The following is a 21,717-nucleotide window of genomic DNA, read 5'->3' as shown; positions in this document are numbered from 1 at the left end:
TGTTTATACAGTGTCTAGCTGTAGCAGGGCATAGATAATCATGATTAAGCCCCTACCTAACTGAAGAGTATTATTTGCTCCATATAGAATAGAATTTAAACATGATTTAAATTCCAAGTTTTTTAATGACAGCAACAATGTAGTTTGAATTTACATTCCGCACAATTCTCCCAGCAATATTAATTAATCCAAAAGAGCTATATTTTAGAAAAAAATATATACATCTGTGGCAATTACAATTTTGCTACTTAGGTGTGTTTTAAAATAAATATTTAAAATAATTTGTACTACAGTACATTTGATCTTAGCCCAAAGGCTGAAAAGCAGTTTAAAAAAATTACATTTATACAAAGAAGAATAACAGTTAGTACTATTACATTGCATAAAAAGAGATTTGCACATCTTTAGATACTGTCCACAGCAAAGTCTCCAAATTAAGGTGAATTCTAAAAATATTCAGTATCTCCCCCCAGTTTTTGACCAAGCACATGCTCTTCTTTTGCCTTTCTGTATATTATCATTTTTTTCACTATTGCAGGTCATCTGGTATACGTGACAGCTGAACATCCTGTGGGGTTTTTGTTGTATGTGCAGCACTATATGTCTATCAAAGTGAACTTCATGGCTGTATGTCTGCATTAAGAGAACAAAACATAATTTTCACTTCAAGTGATGGTGAGAATGTACCTATATGACACGTAAACTCTTTGTGGTGATAAAACATTTAACACCTTCCAGATTATTGGTAAGTTACTGGATCTTCTATGGTAGCGTTCTTTCATTTTCATATATGTCTTTACAATAAAGTGCTAGTGTTAGCTTCACCCTGAACTCTAACCCTAACCCTTTTCTTGACTCTCTTTTTTCATACTTTGCCTAAATAGTCCTTGTCATTCTGCATAATGCCTAGGTATTATATACAATACCTAGGACAGTGTATAGCATATTAAAATAACACAGACATTTCATACTTCACCTAAAAATGTCTCAGATTCTATAGATTTCTTAGGCATTCTATACAATGCCATCTTTTCACACATTGCCAATAACATATATATACTGTACAAGAACTGGAATAATCGTAAGTCCATCTTTTGTCTGAATTTCAGCTGTGGACATATTTATTTTCCACATTAAATCTTTAAAAGCACATTTTGCCCTTTTCTTCAGACTGGGGGCCTTTAAAAAAATAAATGCCATTTATACATTTATCCAATTATCAAAAACACCTGTCCTTCAACTTACAGAGATATTTAAAGCTTATTTTTAAATTGCAAAGCTTCTTTGGAGGGAAGTGTGTATCTCATAGTTTCAAAACAACCAGCCAATTTAAATCTACAAAACTTAGCTCTGGAAAGAAATCAGATGCATCTAACAGGAATGCATTGGGGGTACTTCCAGATTGCTGCATTATTATCTTTCTATAACTCCTTTATAACTTATCCCACTTCTTGGTAATTTTTATCTTTAGCATTTGAATGGCTCAACAGTATCACGTCATTAGAGCTAAATTACAGTAGCACGTTGATAGTAGGAACATTAGTAGGAAATCCTAAATTACACTTACCACATCCCAGGACTCCACAAAAGGAAAACTCTTCAACTGAATACCCTGCTCATTACAATGGAAGTCAAGATGAGCTGCCCCATGAAGTCCTATCTGAGTAACAGCCACAACTGATAGCAAGTTCAGTTCATCTTCATAGTCAACAATTTTGAATGTCTTGCCATTAAAAAAAAAAAAACATCAGTGGGCACATTAGTCACATTTTAAAGTATCTTCTATTTTCAATGCAAAATTTAAAACATAAAAACAAGGAAAAGTTCCCTAAATGTTTAAAAGCTTACTCTCATTCATCTGGTCATAGTCTACATTTTCAGTCCAGTTTACTTGAGTTCTCTGGAAGGATGCATTATTTCTACAGTTGACTTTAGTAACTCAAATAGCAGTTCCAGTGGCCTTACTGTAAGCATTCTGTGTGTAGAAAGGCAAAATGAGTGCAGGTAGGCTCTCTCCATTTCAATGAACAAGGCCATACTCATCTGAGCTACTTGTACATTATCAAGTTTATTTAGTGAATCTGCATCCTGACAATTCAGCAGCTGAAGTCAGTGAGCTTCCAATGGCTAAGCGTGGGATAGATCATAGATCTCTCTACTTCTAATTCACATTGGTTCCTTTAATATATGTGTGATAACATTTACAATCAACTTAAGTAACAGATGGGTACAGAACCACTGACATTCTCAGGATTTGATTTGCAATGTACATTCCTCTGTAGCTTAAGATATTGAGAGATGTTTTGGGAAAAACAACAGTGCAGCAACTACCCAAATAAATACTGTACATAACTGTTACAATGAAATCACCACACAGACAATCCATTTAGGCATCCCATGTTTTAAGATTTATTCTAAAATAAACCTTAAAACACGGGATGCCTAAATGAGTTGTTGGGGGGGACAAAAATGTCTAAATTCTTAAGTGGACTGAAGAAATATTTGCATTTATGTCCCCCAATTAAAAACAGGCAAGGATTTTAAATAACTTCCTTCTGTAAAACATAATTTAAGGCTGTAAAACCAAAGAAAAGGTATGCTTTGGGCAAAACTTGGGGTCTTGCTTTTCTGTGATCTCTTTTTTAAATTTAGTAATTGAATATAAATGAATTACGGATTTTAAAAGCCTCAAACAGTTCTTGCCATATTTTCACTCCCCAACTATATTCATTTCCATGGAAACAAGGCTGGAAATGGTTTCCAGAAGCTGAGGAATTAGAATTCTTGTGGCTGTGTCATCTCGGTTACAGTTCCTAATAGAAAGTGAAAAATGGTTTCCAAAAATACATTGCTAATGATGTAGGGACACATTGCTCAGCTCAGATCTCAACTGTTTTCTTTGCATTATTTATCATTTTTTGTGTGACCTGCATGCTCTTCAACAGCATAGAATTGGTGTCCGGCAAGACCTAGCGAGATTAAGTGGATAATCAACAACCAAGTTAATTCCTCACATCTCTTTCCAGGATTCCTAAAGGCTGTAACTCAGCTTAAATTTCTAGAGCTTATTCATTAAGTCCTATTAACACAATAATAATTCACAGAAAGATTCCGCATAGATCAAAGGTCAACAATAACATAAAAATGCTTGCTTTATCTGTTTCTCCCGCAAAAAAGAGCAATCCCCAACATATTCCTGGATATATCGGTTAAGAAATTATGGCATACAAACATAAAACGTTTTGTAGGCATATGGAAACTCTACCCAGCCAACATGGGTCATTTCTCTGACTGCCTTATTCAGGATCAAATGTCTGCCAACTATCTCCAAACTTAACTTACCTCTTGCTCAGGATCATCATCCAATAATTCAAAACGCTTCTTCACTATTCGGCCAGATGCTGTTACTGTTACAGAATTGTTCACCTTTGATATTAAAAATACGGAGAGAGGGTTTTTGTGTTATTTTGATAAATGAGCAACTAAGGACAACACTAACTGAGCATTTGAACACAGTTTCTACCTTTAACTGAGAAATGAAAAAAAAAAAAATCACCCTGCAGAAAACAGAAAATATAGCTGCAAGATGATTTTTTTCCCCAATTCTTCTGATATGTTACATCTCCTGTCCAATTTATCTTTTAGCAGGAGGAACTCAAAGGACAACCATTATGGCGAGGAGGCTTTGGTTTGTGCTTAACATGTTTTATGAATCCAGCCAACTATCATCTACTTAATAAGCCATTATTTTATATGTAATGTTTGACTCGGGCCTCAGGAACAGGAACTCTCCCAATGAATTATGTTTTCCTCAAAGAATAATGATTTCAGCCAGTTTTCTTTTTATAATCTCACATCATTTTCCCTGTTGGCTTCTATGATAAAATCTTCCGTAACTTCTTGCTGCTTGGCACTTTCAGTTTCCTTCAACTTCAGAACTCTGTAGAGAGAGAAACCCCATAGGGATCACATTCACACGAATGGGGAAAGCTGAAAGTGCTTTCCCTCCCCTCCCCCCAAATACCAATCTTACTGCTTCTATTCCTTATAGAAAATGAAGTTGTGGTTGTTTGAACAAACTACTGCAGTGGTTCTCAACCTTTCTAATGCTGCGACCCCATAATACAGTTCCCCATGTTGTGGTGACCCCCAACCACTTATACATCACCGGGTGCCAGGGGCGTGGCCAAAGAAAAGGGGGAAAAATGGCAGACAGCCTTGTTTGGCGACCCCCGTGAAATGGTCGTTTGACCCCAAATGGGGTCCCGACCCACAGGTTGAGAACCACTGAACTACTGCATGATGGAGCCAAACACTGCTCCCCCCCCCCAAAAAGAGCTAGGTGCTTCCTCAGAATAGCATACATAATAGCATACAAATAGTCCTCAGCTTACAACCATTTGTTTAGTGACTATTCAAAGTTACAAAAAATGAAAAAAATGACGACTATTTTTCATATGACTTGGGACCAAGTTATTTATGGCAGGGTTTTTCAACCTTTTCACCCATTGTACCACTTTTAGGATATGGCAATATCCGAGTACCACCAGTTGCCTAGCAAGGTGTCAAAAACTTGATGACCAAAAAAAAAGGGGGGGGGAGTGATAAAGTACAGGTGGTCCTCAACTTACAACAGTTCGCTTAGTGACTGTTCGAAGTTACAACGGCACTGAAAAAAGTGCCCCCCAAGCCACAACCGAGCAAGACATCTGCTTGCCTACCTGGCTGCACTCCTCCTCCTCTTTGAGGTTTTCATTCTTATGAGAATTTCTATTGAGGATTGACAGGGGGGTGGTTGGGGGTGGTGGTTGGTTTTTATTCCCCCCGCCTGCTGGGTGGTTGCAGCAGGTTTTGGTCACTTCACATGACCCTGGGACACTGTGACCATCATAAATATGAATCAGTTGCCAAGCATCTCAGTGTAAATCACAAGACCCTGGAGATGCTGCAACATTCCAGCTGATTGGCGCTTCTTCTGGGCTTAGCAGAAGTGCCAGGATCAGCGCCGAGCTCCAGCTGGAGCCTGGTGCTGATCCTGGTACTTCCACTGAGCCCTGACAGCCCCGAAGAAGTGCTGATCCTGGCGCGTCCGCTGAGCCCTGACAGCCCTGCAGCTCCAGCCATCTCTCGCTCAGGCTTGTGCAGTGCTGCCACCGGTTCAGCTCATTCCCCTCCCCTGCTACCATTTTTCTAGGATGGTCGCGTACCACCTGCCAGGTGCCAATGTGCCACAGGTGGTACCCATACCACTGGTTGAAAAGCCCTGATTTATGGGACTGTCTCTTCCCAGTGGAATCCATCTGTCCTGTTAGATGCAATAGTATAGGTGTGATCTGGTCGCACCCATGACAGAGTGCTATCTGGAGGACCAGAAAGAGAGCCTTTCCTGTCAAGGCTCTCTTCTTCTGCAACAAAACAGAGTTATCCTCACCCTACTGGCCTTAAAGACCTACTTTTGTCATCTAAACTATCATGTAAACCCTGGAATAGCTTGCCCGTTCCTCATTACCTGTGGCTCTCATTCATCTATTCCCACCCCAACGCCATGGTGTAGCTCCTAGCTTTAGTTGATCAGATATTCAATCTGAACAGCCAATCCCGCCCAGAGTTAGCAAATTACTTTCTTCCTGATTGAAAGTAGTTTTCAGCAATCACTTACTTAATTAAATTTGGACCCACATGTAGCATCCTTCCTGAACTATCCGGGTGGAAAGATATCCTGTCAGGTTCCAGTGAACAACATTTCATATCCTGTATGCCATTCTTTGCCTAAATCAACAGAATTTTAGATTTAAATTTAAATCTAAACTAACATTTAAATATTAAACGTTAAACATTTGAATCCAAACTAATGCTGAAAACAGCAAAAGCTGAGAAAGTCTATCATCTGCACAGCCCAATATTCTCAAAGAGGCTATTGGAGTTATACATATAGATTATCGCATTTTAGGAATCCTGACAACTTTTCCCAGTCCAAACCCACAACTTCACTTATTTGTGTCAGTTCTTATTTAGACTTTTTTGGTGTTCTGCCATGCTTGAAAATTTTTAGAATGTTTTGCTGGCTCCGCTTCAGGAACCGTTGCTCCCACTTGGTCCTGTTCCAAATTCATTAAGCTTTAAAGTCCTTATTGGTTAGATTTAAGTATAACAGATGTTTTTGTCATGGGCAGTGAGAGTTCTGCAAAGATCTGAAGAACTAAAATCGAAGTTTAACGGAAAGCAATATTTCTATATGATTTATCTAAGGAGAGGGTATAATCATTTGAAAATGCAATTCTGAATTGGAATGAGATCAAGTGACATTTAAATTCTCTCTTTAGCATTAAAATGCCACTCATGCTTTTCCAGGAATGCGCTCAACTAAATTCTGTGCGACCTATTTATGCACTACATATGGATAAGTAGATAGATTCCAGATGGGAAGGGGAAACGTAGATCAAAATCATAACTGTTGGCCTTGTTTGCTTTGCTTTTGGATACACCCCTCAGGATGTTTTTCAGAATGAAATTCAAAAATTCCTCAACTTGATCATGTATCATTTTGTACATGCCCAATCATTCAATATTATGATGGTCATTTTTTTTGTTGTTGTTCTTAGTTGTGAAGTCGTGTCCGACCCATCGCGACCCCATGGACAACGTTCCTTCAGGCCTTCCTGTCCTCTATCATCTTCTGGAGTCCATTTAAGCTCACGCCTACTGCTTCAGTGACTCCATCCAGCCACCTCATTCTCTGTCGTCCCATTCTTCTATTGCCTTCAATCTTTCCCAGCATTAAGCTCTTTTCCAGTGAGTCCTTCCTTCTCATTAGGTGGCCAAAGTACTTGAGTTTCAACTTCAGGATCTGGCCTTCTAAAGAGCAGTCAAGATTGATCTCCTCTAGGACTAACTGAGTTGATCACCTTGCAGTCCAGGGGACTCACAGGAGTCTTCTCCAGCACCATAGTTCAAAGGCCTCAATTCTTTTGTGCTCAGCCTTTCTTATGGTCCAACTTTCACAGCCATACATTGCAACTGGGAAAACCATGGCCTTTATATGTACTTTGTTGGCAGGGTCATTAACTTTCAATATTAAATTGTGAAGCTAAATAAAACTGTTTGATAAAAGGCACTATCAAGGAAAACGCTAACATTTTAGTTCTACTATCATTCCTGAGGGAAACATGTAATTTGTTGCATTATAATGTTACCAAAGTGTGGTCTTTTAAAGAACAAACATGGAAGATTCCTTCTTGACTTTTCTTGTTAGGTGTAATGATATAATGCCAAGGATATCCTCCAATCTGAAACGCGCTCTCGAGGGATGAGACTTCAAAAAGAAGATCTGGAGTGTCTGCGAAAATAAGTGAATATTAATAAATTATCATTTTACTTGTTCTTCCGCTTGTCAATCAAAATAAAACTTGAATTTGCACTGCATGCAGAAAAATTGTTCTCTAGTTTATAATACAGTGATGATTACAAACCATGATACTTTGCATTCAGTTAGAAAAACTTTAAATGAATATCTGAGTAACTTAATGAACAGCACAAGGAATCAATTTCCCTTAAGTATTATAAAGAAATACTAAAAATTACACAGCAATATAAAATTATTTATTGGAAAAGGAGTTATGATATCTGGACATATGTGCACTATAGCCACCAACTAAGTTAATTATAGATCATATCTGAAACATTTTCATCACATTATTCTATTGCTTCTACATTTTGGGGGGAAGTCATGACAGCTAAATCTATATAAAACTGTTCTATATTCATGTGAAGGTTTTCTTCATTGATTTTAATTATGACAATTTTGGATAACCCAAAGTCTGTGGTCAAAAATGTTAGAAATGTTTTGCCAAGCACAGAGCAATATTTCCATTAATAATAAAAGTTTATATTTGAATGCAAAAATAATCTGGCTTAATAAAAATGTAAATATAAGTAAAATCTTGCTATGTTTCTTAATTTTACTGAAAACACAAAATTCTCAAGAAGTCTTGAGATCCAAAAATAAAAATATATTGCTGTAAGTCCTGCTTTGTTCTGATTCTACTGTGCCACATTTACTCCAGAAGAATGACGGTAGTGTCTGATTTAAATTAAAGATTTTTATAAGTGGGGTTTTGTGCTTTGCTCTGTTTAGTTAAACCAGGGATAGTCAACGAGTCATAAAAGAGCCAAGGTTGACTACCTCTTAGTTAAACAATGGTTTGCTGAAGAAGCCACAATGGCCTGAGTCATGCAATCTGGTAAGCCATAAACCAAAGCTTATAAAATACAGTGGTGGGCATACGCAACATATTAAGCCAAACTAAAACAATATTATAGCTTAGTACAGTAGGTAAAATCCAGGGACTCTGAAACAGAACGGAAGTAGTGACATAATTCTGCAGTATTCAATGCATCCTTTTCAAGTAAATAACTAATGCCGCTGAAACTTATTTAACAATGGAATTTTCCCGAAAGTTGTCCCTATCCAGTCAGAATAGTTGCTATTGTATGTGATATGTAAACACATGTTAAAAACATATAAATATATATTTTTAAAAACTGCATTCACACACACACTGTCCTCCTAAAAACATAATGGAACACCAGAAGCTTATACAGAAGCATTACTGTATAACAGAAATTAACTAAATGTAGCCCTTCAGATGCTGTGGGGGTACAGCTCCCAGCATCCTTCACCCTTTGTCAAGCTAGTTACTACTGATGGGAACTGAGTTTAGTAACATCTGGAAAGCTACACATTGCTTCTATCTCCTTATAACTATCTTAACACAAACATTGCAAACAATTTCTGTTGAAGAGATGAACACATACTGATGGAGAAAACAGCCTGGAAAATGATATTTTTCGAAACAACCAATGTAGGCAGCTTGGGCTATAGTCATGCATTGGAGATGAGTCTCCCAATGAAAACAGTTCAGAAGAGAGACTGTTGACTGGATTTGGCTAATGTTACAGTATGCCAGAACTTTGCCACTAAGTTTCTGAAACCACTTCAAAGTGTAGAATGAGCTTACAAAGTCTAGAAAAGACCCTCTCCAGCTGTGGGAGGGCAACTGGATACAAAGAGGGGCATTTTTCACATCGGTGCTCCATTTTTACAGCACTTCCCTCAGATGAATTCACCTGGTGTCTATGTTATGTTCCTTTCAATCATGGTACCTTTTTATTTTCCATAGGTATTTAAATCTTGTCTAATTTTCTATTATGATTATTTATTGCTGCTGTTTTATCATATGCGGGTCGTGCTTGAATTTTGGTGGCAACTGGGATGGAGGGGGGTTGCAGCTGTAAAGCATGACAACCCATGACTTGCATTGCCTAGTGATGGCAATCCAGGCAGTTCTGGCTGTGATTGTAATTACAAGAAACACAGGTCGTTAAGTGGGGAGTTGGAGGGAGTCCAAGGTAAGAAGCACGAAAATGGGAAGAGGTCCTGGGAAACCTAGTTCAGATGGCGTGCAAGTTGGAGAAGGTGCTGTTGAAGTGCAGTGCAAACTCGGAAGCCAGAGAAAGAGGGTACGAGATGTGAGCATGTATATGTGGGAAAGCAGGGAGGGCAAGGAAAGAGGGCACAGGGTGCATGCATGCTTGTGTTCAAGTGCAGGGAGGCCGTAGAAGGAGGATGCTGGGAGGTGTGAGTGAGTGAAGGGGGAAAGAGGATTTGATGGGTGTGAGCAAAGAAAGGGCGGCGGGGGGGGGGTACTTTACCTGAGCAACTTGTGACCTCCTTCCTATTGACTTTCTTGTGGGAAACTGGCAGAATACTGCATCACCTTAATATTCTAGTCAGTCGGTGTAATTTTTTTTAAAAAGTATCCATTTTTAACACCACAATCTCACCAGCTGCAATGTTATATTCACCTACTTAGAAGCAATTGTCACTGAATTCAAAGAGCTAATATGAATAACATAATATCTAAAAATACCACCAGATTATAAAACCAATACTAGTTGGGATTGCTAGCATTTTTAAACAAAACCTAATATCAACCAGTTATGCTGATGAACAGTAAGCCTTTATAAATACCTGTTATTTTAATGTTACACGGAATGCCAAAAGGGTATTTTCCCACAATCCCAACTTTGCCATTCCAGCTGTATTCCTGTCCCAAATCCACCTGGTGTTCCATGAACTAAAAATAATATCACATCTGATTAATTATATTGCACATATATAATGACCTAGTTGAATGCTTACATACACATCTAAGCGAGGTCCATGTTGATTTCTAATCAATGTTAGGCATCTTATCTGTGCAGATTTACCTATATTTATTCCTGGATAACTGTATGCATGAGATTGCAACCTCAAATTGTATTTTCAAATTATACCCTTGTTTCTTAATTAAAATGGTCAAACGATCTTCAATAGTAGATTGCCAATGAAATTAAATGTATATTCTCTACACTGCATTGGCTTGGATCCAAGCATTTATTTCTAAAAATGCAAAATGTTGACAAAACATTTAAATACACTAAAAGAAACCCAATTAAATGAAGCAATCTTTAAATGTAATAAAAATAATAAAAACCAAAAAAAGGAAAAGGATTAAAAAATAGTTTGTTTGTTTTTTTAAAAAATGTCTTTTCTTCAATTTGGATCCAAACATGCTTTTTGGTTAGTGGCTAGGTGGATAGTAAATTGTCTCCACATGCCCTCACTGGCAAAAGTTAAAATTCACTTAAAAATCTCATATAAGAGTGATACTAAAAAAACGAATAAAGTATTGTAATAGTATGCTATTACCCGTTCAGAGATTGCCTGGAAGCTATACAATCTGACATGACCTGTGCTGTGTGTTACAAGCAGCATTTCATGAGATACCGAAACATCTGCCATACTATTTCCAAAGATCTGGTTTGAGGGGGGAAAAAAATCTCATTAGTCAAGCGATCACTTGAGGATTCCAGCATCTGATCAACTCATAACAAAATATGACCTAAAGAATTGTCAGTATGAGGATGTCAGGAGCTATTTTCTACCAAACCACAGAATTTTCCATCTAGTTAAGGACCATCTGTTCTACTGCTCAGTAGCTTTCAATTTCTTTCCATGTATTTCACAGTCAATCTTAAGAGCCTTTTCAGGAGGGATGCCTGGAACTGAACCTGGGACTTTCGGCATGGAAAGCATGTAACCACCATTAAGCTATAGCCCCTCTCTACTGGAAGTAAAATAATGATGGTATGTTAATATTAAATTTAAATAAGTATTGCTAATTGTTTCAGGACAACGGAATGCTTGGAATACTGATCTACTTTCAGGTATTACTAGAGAGGAGAGCATTACTAAGACAATAAACTTACCCTTTTGTCAAGCTCCAGCATGCCCACAAATGAAAGTGGCCAAACTCTGAATATAGCGAGAAAGTACAATACAGACTGCTGGATGCCTGTCTAAGAAAACAGATGCGAGACATTGTGTAAAACTGACATTCATATATGTACATTTCCTATTTTTCTAGAATACTTATAAAACGTGCACTCATCTGTTTTTCCACCTCTCAAAATGACAAGGCTAATATAACCTTCCCCACTAAGTCTCCACTTAGATATCACTGAAAAGTCGAAGGATTAAAATTGGGGAAGGCTAGATTAAGGTATGGCTCATGCTTGCAAGTTCTCAACTGCGTTGTTAGTAAACTGCAACACAATGGAGCAGTAACTTGTGTGCTAACCTCAAAAGGGTTCATAAGGGATCCATGTACTTTAAAGATGCAATTGCCGTGTAAGCATGAAGAGAAAGCAACAGGCTTTCTCTAAAATGCAATGGCACATCTTTTTAAAGAGCAGTCATAAACACTTCCATGTCAACATACCTGTCGTGCAGCTGCTGGGAGTTTTAGCTGAGTTGACTTTATTGCCATGACCTCTTGAGGCATGTCCCAACTTAAGTACCTATAAGGAATAAAGAGAAAACTCATCAAAATAGAATTATAGTGTATTTTTAGGAAGCCAATTGGGAATAAAATCTTCTATTTAGCTAAGAAACAACATAGCTTTATTTAACCAGGAGAGTTTTCCACCCAAGAAATGTATCTTTGTTTGATTCAAAGCAGCTATTTTCTCTTGCAGTTTCAACTGTGCTATCAAATAAAGACAGTTATACTGTGTTAAAAGTTTACACCTTAGTCCTGAGTGCAAAACTTGTCATTACAGCCATTTGATTTCAGTGAAAGGGACTTGCAAGTTAGTGTAGGTCGAAGTGCAGGCACACAAACTATCATAGTTGTCAGATCCCTAAAGAAATCTATTGCTTTTCTGACTATCATATATCAGTGTCTGTAACCATTTTTGGGGGGGCCTGCCATTCTGTTGGGAGGGGGAATACTTTGGGGGATGCTTTGCTTTGTCCTGCCACTTTGCCCTTCCCACAGGAGAAGGAATGCAGCCGAATAACATCACCCTTATCTAGGAGAGGGTTTGCGCTTGGAGCCAGAGGGAAACGAAACCGAGAAAGACCTTGAAGAGCATGCCAAAGGAGCCAGTTACCAAAACAGTATACCACCTGTGGATTGGATGAGATTCAAATGGACCCTGTGACCCCGGGGGGAGGAGTAACAAATATTGCTTTTGATATATTGCTTGCGCGGAATTTTTCCTCAGACCTCGCTTTGTTTCCCTGCTAACACTAACTCCTAATAAAAGTTCCTTTTGAGACGATGTCTGTTTCAAGAGTTCTGCTTTCTTGGGGGATCTGGTTGAGGTAGGTCCTTACAATAGTAATAATTATCCACGTACCAAGTCCTTACTAATAACCTGGGATGGGCAAATGTTGTTGTTTGATAGTGTTAAATGTATTGCAGGACATAAGCTGTTCTGAGTAAGGCTGCCTTTGTAATTGACCTATGCTGATGATGTTCAAATGATGCTCCAAATGTTTTAGGATTGCAACTAAGGAGCCTATTACTATTGATACCATCTTTCTTTTCTTTTGCCACAGTCCTATTATTATCTTCTATTCTGTCTAATAATAATAATAATAATGACTGTAGCAAAAGAAATCAAAGATAGAAACAGTACCTGGAATCATCAGAATAGAAGAGAAAGAACTGGAGAAAATCACAAAATACAAAGACTTGCAAATAGAAGTAGAACAAAATCACCACCAGTCAATTGCAAAAGGCAGCTTTACTTGGAACAGCTTACATCCTGAGGCAACACTTTTAACATCAACAGACAACAGCATCAGCCTTTTCAAGGTCCTTGGGGGCAACTTGATAGGTGGACAAAAATGGCAGATCCAATCTAAACATCTGGATGACTGTGCAACCAACCATACTAATAAAATATATTTGACTTGTATAGCTACCCATCTTATGTGACTGTAGATAGTTTACAATACAATAAATAATGTAACAAGTATATCAAATAAAACACATGGCAGTCAGGCATTATACAACCAATTATTCATATAGAAAGAGATGGGCTCCATCACATGTCCAGGGTCCCAGGGTCAGACACTAAGTTTTCCAAGCTTTTCAGAAGGATAACAGGGACAGGACTAATGTAAACTTAGGGGAATGAGATTTAAAAAAAAAAGACAATATGGCAAAAAAAAGCCCTCTTTCTGGGCCACGAAGCCGACAGCCCTCAAAGCAGGTGCTGGATTGAGTAGGAAAGGTAAAGACAATTGGGAAGAGACATGCCGATAACTAACCTGAAGAAATCTAGAAATAAGTCTAATGAGCACAATGGGTTGCACTCTTTAGGGTTTCATTTTAAAGCACTGAAACCAGAGCAGGTTACTCTCCAGAAACATGAAGAGTTTCATTCCTTTGAACACAGCAATATAATGTGACACCAAGCATGCTTTGATTACCTGAATTTGCAGTGGGAAGCAAGGTAAACCTTTTCAAGTATTTCTCCTGAATTTGCAGACAGACGGAAAAGCCAGTTGTGAGCGGTCACAGCTGCCCAAGAAGGCTTGTAGTCTGAAGGCCTGGGCAACACTTCCCCCTGCATTAAAAGGACTTTAGCTCTACAAAATTCAGAGAAAGGTCGTATGTCATGCCACACCACAATTCTCTAAGCTATGATTTACTGAATAAACTACAATTGGCTGCATTCATGTATAGATAGTCCTTAACTTATGACCACAGATGGGACCAGAATTTCTATCCTTAAGATGGTTGTTAGATGGGTTGTGCCTAATTTTACGATCTTTTTTGTCACAATTGTTAAGCAAATCACTGCAGTTGTGAGGTGAATTATACAAGTATTAACTGAACGTGGCTTTCCCCATTTCATTTTAATGTATGCTGATTAGTGTACATTTAAAGTGACAATAAAGTATTCTCTTCTCTGACTTTTACTTGTTGGAAGTGTGAGTTGGGAAGGTTGCAAACATGGCCTGGGATGCTACAACTATTATAAATACATGCCTGTTGCCGACTACTCAAATTTTGATCATGTGACCATAAGGATGGTGTGATGGTCATAAGGGTGAGACTGGTTGTAAGTCACTTTGTTAGTGCTGTTTTAACTTCAAACAGTTGCTAAGCAAATTGTTGTAAGTCAAGGACTATCTGTAAAGTCAGTTGGGAATGCTTTTTACTCCTATAGGCCTTCATTTTTATAAAGATTGTTCATCACCCTGTATAAAAATCATCCAGGTACATACACCCAAGCAGGAAAAAACAATATTTCTGCCTTCCAGATGCTGTGGAATGCCCCAGCCAGCACAAGCAATAACAAGTGAGTTACAATTCAAAATACCCTGAAGGATCCATTTCTTAAAAATTATTTTCATCTAAATAATTTAACATTTCACTTAAATGTTCTAAAGGGAAAAACCCAGACAAAATGTCCATATTATTAATAACCCCCATTAATATATTATATAATTTTAAAGCATATTATTAAACCCTGATACACAAATTATTTATCATTACTTCCAGTATGTTGACAAAAAGCCAAGTACTGTATCTGTAATCGAAAACTCTAGATCTAGAATAACTCTACTTTTCCAACATTGAACACTGCTCTTCCTATCAGGGACATAATAAGCACTAGAGTCAGGTGAAGTAACTACTTGGGTCCCATAGTGGCTGCAGGGCTTCTTAACCCTTGTCCCAGACATTCAGTAAATCTAATTATACAGGCAAGATCCCTATAGAAGTCATGGACAAGTAGTGCAGAATTTAGCATCAAGAAAGTGGGAGGAGCTGAGCTGTAGCTGCTACAGATTGCCTGGAAGTGGGGCAGGTAAAGCCTGAACCAGAGGCCAGAAGCAGAGCCTTAGGCAATTCTGGTGACTTCTCCAATATTTGCTCTAACCACTCCCTTCCTTTTCTCTTGGGCCCAGGTCCATTATTGCAATAGCAGTAGGCAAGAAGCAGCTCTCCTCCTCCATTCCTCCCACCTGTCCTTGGTTGCTGCAGCAATGGGGCAAGGGGGGGGGGAAGACTCAACCCCCTCATTCTCTCAACAATCTGGGTCTGTCCTATACTATATCTAGTTTACTACCCCAAGCACTACTAAATTATAATATTTCGTATAGTAATCAGATTTTGATACTAAATTCAAACATAGGAGTACCAAAGACTGTAATAATTCACAAAAAAATTGGACTGCATGTTGTCATCTTGTAATGTATATTTATTCTGACAGCAAAACAGTACATTAGGAAAGTAGCTAAATACTGTCTGTCTGTCTGTCTGTCTGTCTGTCTGTCTGTCTGTCTATCTATCTATCTATCTATCTATCTATCTATCTATCTATCTATCTATCTAATCATTTTTCAGCTTTCACACATCACATATTTGACCCCAACTAACAGCAGGTACATGTAAATACATAACAGGAGACCCCAAACAATAAACTTGATATTAAAATACTGCTTTCATTCATCAAATGATGTTTCTGAAAGTTCACTGAATTTGTTGTGCTTGTAACTAAGATCAAGTAAGGAAGCATATTTTGGATATGACACAAGAGAATCAACTAGTCATACTCAGCAGAGTTCTTTTTTTAAAAAAAATCTTACCACAGGGCATTCCAATAATAAAGCATCTTCTATTTTTTCTGAGGTAGGCCATCCTGGCATTTGATAAATTGTTCTTGGCTCTGGTGTACTGCTGACAGAGACAAAAGGAGCAGGAAATTAAAATATATCTCTTTCTATTATCCAAACAATCCTGCTTATTTACTAAGAGCATCAGCACACTGTTAGAATAGGCAACATTCCTATTTTGGCTAACATTCTGTATCACATAAGGTTTATATGGACATAACATGCTAAACCAAACAAAATAGCTCCCTTTGTGAAGTAGTAAAATGTAAGAATATGCCTTGGTGTCCAAGCAGATTCATCTAGAAAACTCACAGGCTGTAAATGAACATTTAATCTCTTATCCTAACATCACAGCAACTGGTATTTGGGAATTCTGAAACAAGGATATAATAATAATAATAATAGTAGTAGTAGTAGTAGTAGTAGTAGTAGTAATAATAATAATAATAAAGTTGGAAGGGATCTTGGAGGTCATCTAGTCCAACCCCCTGCTCAGGCAGGAAATCCTATACCATTTCGAACAAATGGCTGTCCAGTCTCTCCTTAAAAACTTCCAGTGTTGGGGCATTCACCGCTTCTGGAGGCAGGTTGTTCCACTGATTAATTGTTCTCACTGTCAGGAAGTTTCTCCTTACTTCTAAGTTACTTCTCTCTTTGGTTACTTTCCATCTGTTGCTTCTTCTTGTCCTGCCTTCAGGAGCTTTGGAGAATAGCTTGACTCCCTCTTCTTTGGGGCAGCCCCTGAGATACTGAAACACGGTTATCATGTCCCCACTTGTCCTTCTCTTTATTAGACCAGACATGCCCAATTCCAGCAACTGTTCTTTATATGTTTCAGCCTCCAGTCCCCTAATCATCTTTGTTGCTCTTCTCTGTACTCTTTCTATAATAATAATAATAATAATAGTAAAGTTGGAAGGGACCTTGGAGGTCATCTAGTCCAACCCCGTTCAGGCAGGAAACCCTATACTATTTTGGACAAGGGTTTCCTGCCTGAGCAGGGGGGTGGACTAGATGACCTCCAAGGTCCCTTCCAACTTTACTACTACTACTACTACTACTATTATTATTATTATTATTATTATTATTGCCCCTGATATCCCTTTCCCAAATATGTCTAACTGCCCTTTAAAATCATCCACATTGGTAGCTACCATGACATCTGATGGGAATGAGTTCCGTGACTGAACTATTATAAATCATTAGCAAATCTTCCTAATGACCAGCATTAGGATCTTCCTCCTGCCGCTCTCTGATACTAATTTTCATCTTTACCAGAGGACTGCAATTATGTCAGTTCTGCTTTCTCATGTCTCTCCATCACTGCTCATGGCCACCTTGGACAAAAAGTCCCATGTTCTGCCTGATTTGGCATTACTAGAGAAAAATACCAGGATATTAATTTGTTACTTTTTTATTTAACTTAATGTATCACTAGCTATTGAGGTCTTTTGGCATTTATAATAAAATATAACGCCCAAGCTAAAACTACAAAAGTTAAAAACAATTAAAAGCAAACATATGTAATCCTAGACATGAGTCAACTAAAAAAGCCACAGCATATAAACAGAACTTTTCCAAGTAGGTATGTCAGGCTTCAGCTCTATAGAATTGCCATCTCACCCAATTTTACCCCAAATACTACGCCTCTGTGGATATCTAGATATTATTAATATTTTACTGTTTAAATTTTATCATTTAAAATTAAAAGAATTACTCAGAAAAAGATAAGTATCTCTTTACAATATTTTCTAAAAGGAAATGGAGAAGGTTTTTAAAGAGAATAATTACCAGCTCACACAGCGCTGGTAATTATCAAGATAAATTTTTCCACTGTGATAAGAAATTGGAGATGAAGATTGTATAGTCCAAACATTCTTGAATGTTGTTGTTTTCTGAAAGAAACAATAATAAGCTATAAAAAGATTGGGCTTAAAATACTATTCATGACAGTTATCTTCATAGTAACTTGCCACAAAAGGTAACCGTTTTCAGTACTATGTCATAAATGTAATAGGTGTTTATCTGTCACAATAGATATTTCTAGAAAACCAGCTATTTACAAAAATAGAACTTATTTGAATGATTAAAAGTAGCTGGGTGACTTAGGGCCAGTCATTCTCTCTCGGCTTTAGGAAGGAAGGAAATGGCAAACCGGACCCAAAATTTTGCCAAGAAAACTGCAGGCAGTCAAGATTGACTTGAAACATTTCCCCACCAAAGAACTCTTTACTTTTTAAAAATCACTTGATATTTAAAGAAGAAATGCCTTAAATTTATTTATATTGATTTATAAATTAAAACAAAATGTTAAACAAGCACTCTATTACACTTTAAAAACAATTACATATTTTTCTAAATTTCTCCATAGATACAAATAATATTCAAACTAAACTCTGAGGTGTATTAATTAAAGGATATCTTAATTATGGCAAAAATAAACTAGCAGCTAAGAAAAGCATTTCTCCACATTTTGCATCAAAGATGAAAAATAATATACTTATTTTCCAACTTCATACATAAAGTGCAACTATACAATCTTAATTGATTTTGCAATTTGTCTGAGCCTGCTTATGCTATAACCACATCTCATATAAATAATATATCTAACAATGTAGGCAATGGTACTGTATGGCATGTTTCCAGGGTCTCGTAGCACTACATAACATTAGCTTCAGTCCTATGCATGATTAAGTAGAAGTAGATTTACCAAAGTAGGGTTCATTTCTGAATAAAGATGTACTGTATAGGACTGAACTGCAGCAAGCTTTGAAAAACCCAGAAGAGTCAATAAAGCTTCCATCTATACAAGCCTACCGGAAAATAAATCTCATCTAATTCTACAAGGTTTATTTCTAAGTAGCTATATATAGGATGCACTATGAGAGTCTTGTTTGGATTTTTTAGTACCAAGTATTCTGTAGTCTTGATTGCATTAATAATCAATGAAAAAAGATTTCCTTTAGAACCACTTCATGCTTCTATTTTTAGTAAACATACGAGTGTAGGAAACAGCATTAAACTATACTTAATCTCAAATTTATAATCTACATGTGAAATTCATTCTAGGTTTCTATGCAGAAGTTGTCAATAAACCTGGTATAGATTGAGCTATACGAAGTATTGCCTATGAACAATTCCCATAGCTGTTACCTGGCACATTAGCTTCCTCAAGAGACTCATGTTTTTCCTATAAACAGTTCCAGCATCTTTGGTATAAAATCCCTGTGATCTTCTAGTTAGTAGGCGGCAGATATTGTGGGTATCAAATGCAACAGAAGAAGTGGTTTTTGCTGGGGCAATTGAAGATGAACCAGAAAACATTTGGTAAAAATTCCAATATCTGATTTGGATAATTTATTCGGAAAACAGTAACCATCTAAACAGAAGAGAACACATGTTACCTTTCAGTTTCCTCCCAATGTAAACCAGTACTTTCAGAATACTTTGTTGAGACATATATTCTTGTATAATTTAGAATTGCAGCTTAAAGCTGCAGTTTTATGTTTGTTTAGAAAAATATCCCAGGTAAATTTTAATGGCTTTTTCTGAGTAGATATGCATTACAGGCAATGCTTTTTTTGTAAAAAAAAAAAAAAAAAAAAAGATATCGGAATTCATACACGTCATACAACCCGCCTTGCCTATCCTACAAGGTTCCATCCAAAAAAGGTGCCGGAACTCCGTTCTGGGCGTTCTATGACAAAAAAAGCCTTGATTACAGGTAATCTGCAACTTACAATTCATTTAGTGACTGTTCAAAGTTACAACACTGAAAAAAGTGACTTATGATCATTTTTCACTTATGACGGTTGCAGCATCTCCATGGTGATGTGATCAAAATTCAAATGCTTGGCAGCTGACTCATATTTATCATAGTTGCAATGTCCTGAGGTCATGTTATCTTCTGACAAGCCAAGTCAATGGTGGAGCCAGATTCACTTAACAACCTTGTTACTAACTTAATAACTGCAACAATTCACTTAACAACTATGGCAGAAAGGTCCTAAAATGGGGCAAAATTCACTTAACAAATGTCTCAGCAACAGAAATTTTAGGCTCGTGGTCGTAACTTGAGGACTATCTGTACTATCCAGAGTGTGAGAGATGTGATTATTTCCATAGTTACCCTCAACAAGTAGCTTTCCTTCATATGGTGCCCACCAAAGTTTTGGCCTTCAAAACGAACATCTACTGTAGTTGAAAGGTATGAGAATTGAAAGGATGAGAAAGAGAGAAATTGAAGCCCAATTTATATTTGGACAGCAACAAATATTCATGTTTCCCACCAAACTTCACATTAGAAGCATTACACAAATTATATCATTACAATTGGCAAACCTCTAAACTAAGCATCATCTACTTATAATTCCTAAGCACTCATGAATTTCTAGCTAGAAACTTTTCTCTCCCCTCAACTTTATCTTACCAATCACGGACGAACTTAATTTTGTAATCCTTTTAACAGAATATATCTTTCAAACCCTGCTGTATTCTCAAAGCCGCCATCCTCTCTGTTACTGCTGAATAAAAGATCCTAAATACAATACATCGGGGGGGGGGGCATTACTGCCTATTTATAAAACGGAACACGGTGTTGCCGGAAGGCTTATTCAGCAGCACATTTTTCTAAGTTATTTGCAATTCAGAGTAAATGAAAAGTGGGTTTATGGAAAATCTTAGGGGGGAAAAAATGCCTGCTAAAAGCCCTCTTAGCAGAATAACATACAAAGCGGCATACGTCTCTCTCCCTCCAACCCAACCTCCGATACCAATACCAAATCCTCCAAAACAGCCACAATTAAAAAGTCGGGCAGGCTCTCTCCCCCCCCCCGCCCCGGCGCATTGTGGACCTGGAACAACGATTCCCTATCTCACCATCTCAGCGCGGGAGGCCTCGATGTCTAGCATGCCTACAATCCCCAAAATGCACCGCTTCCTTCTTACGTAAACTCGGGAGGGCCCTTCCCCCCCGTCGCGCGTCACGAAGCATTGCCCGGGTACTGCTATGCTTGTAGGGGTGTAGAAAACGTGACGAAGTGGGATGTTGTGGTCCTTTGTAATAGTCAGCAGGAGGAGCCTTTTAAGCTATCGTGCACCTGCCATGCTTTCATTTGCTGTGCGTTTCTTTTTTTTTTTTTTTTAGACACAACCGGAATTTGTTTGGCATTATTAAAGATAGCGATGGGATTAGAGGAGAGGCCCGAATAAGACTATCTGAAACCCTACGCTGGACCGCAGGGAAAATCCCTTTTGAAAAGTATGCTCCGCTCTCCACCTTCAAAATCACTTTTTCCGAAAGAATTTAATCACTTGAAACTAAATGCAGAAAGATAGTGGCAGGGAACTGTATCTACAGTATGCTTAATTGCTATTGATACCTGTGGAGCATAATAGGAATGTCCGAAACGCTTCTTTAAAAAGTAAGACTCGAATAACCATAAGAATCTGGTTATTTCGGGTTCTTGGGAAAGCGATGTTTATTAATTTCTAAAAGATTCAACGACTGGCGTTTAAATATTCCTCCTGCCTGAGGCGAGGCATTGCCTCCGGGTTGCAGGGTCACCAAGCTACAAATGAGAAAACTTGCTTTTAGCATGTTACGTAAGTTTGTATTCTTTATTGTAATCCAGTGCATTGTGGGAAAAAATACATTTCATAAGCTGGTTAAATTTACCACGAATAAACATGGTATATGT

General features: G+C 37.7%; 1 protein-coding gene and 1 long non-coding RNA gene across 15 annotated transcripts in view; one reads left to right on the top strand and one right to left on the bottom strand.

Moving 5' to 3' along the window:
- LOC120316330 overlaps nt 1-12,666 on the top strand; it is a 66,888-nt gene extending 54,222 nt beyond the window's left edge. For 5 of the 6 annotated variants that reach the window (XR_005558922.1, XR_005558925.1, XR_005558927.1 and 2 more), the window contains 2 exons: nt 539-745; nt 7,253-7,938. This is a non-coding gene — a long non-coding RNA (uncharacterized LOC120316330). Of the gene's footprint in view, nt 1-538; nt 746-7,252; nt 7,939-11,069; nt 11,189-12,380 lie in introns of those variants that run through there. The other variant, XR_005558924.1, reaches the window with a different exon arrangement.
- DCAF17 (DDB1 and CUL4 associated factor 17) lies at nt 106-21,049 on the bottom strand. Of its 9 annotated transcripts, none has more exons than XM_039361784.1 (16): nt 20,897-21,020; nt 20,148-20,209; nt 19,172-19,397; nt 17,810-17,913; nt 15,992-16,082; nt 13,826-13,962; nt 11,823-11,901; nt 11,311-11,400; nt 10,751-10,858; nt 10,031-10,136; nt 7,194-7,336; nt 5,660-5,769; nt 3,856-3,940; nt 3,343-3,426; nt 1,568-1,723; nt 106-633 (listed from the first exon to the last, which is right to left on the bottom strand). In XM_039361784.1, exons 3-16 carry the CDS (start codon nt 19,340-19,342, stop codon nt 457-459), a joined length of 1,641 nt encoding a protein of 546 aa, XP_039217718.1. In that variant the 5' UTR covers nt 19,343-19,397; nt 20,148-20,209; nt 20,897-21,020; the 3' UTR covers nt 106-456. The 9 variants fall into 9 exon arrangements, 8 of the variants coding, with proteins under 8 accessions (XP_039217718.1, XP_039217719.1, XP_039217720.1 ...); XM_039361785.1 differs by having other exon boundaries at nt 20,148-20,212; nt 20,897-20,936; XM_039361786.1 differs by lacking the exon at nt 20,148-20,209 and having other exon boundaries at nt 20,897-21,049.
- Nucleotides 21,050-21,717: the final 668 nt, after the last annotated feature.

This window comes from Crotalus tigris, unplaced genomic scaffold (genome assembly GCF_016545835.1).
Source record: "Crotalus tigris isolate CLP2741 ecotype Arizona unplaced genomic scaffold, ASM1654583v1 scf7180000019363.1367679, whole genome shotgun sequence".
NCBI lineage: Eukaryota > Metazoa > Chordata > Lepidosauria > Squamata > Viperidae > Crotalus > Crotalus tigris.
The sequence above is the reverse complement of the archived record's forward strand: the minus strand, read 5'-3'. Positions and strand labels throughout refer to the sequence as shown.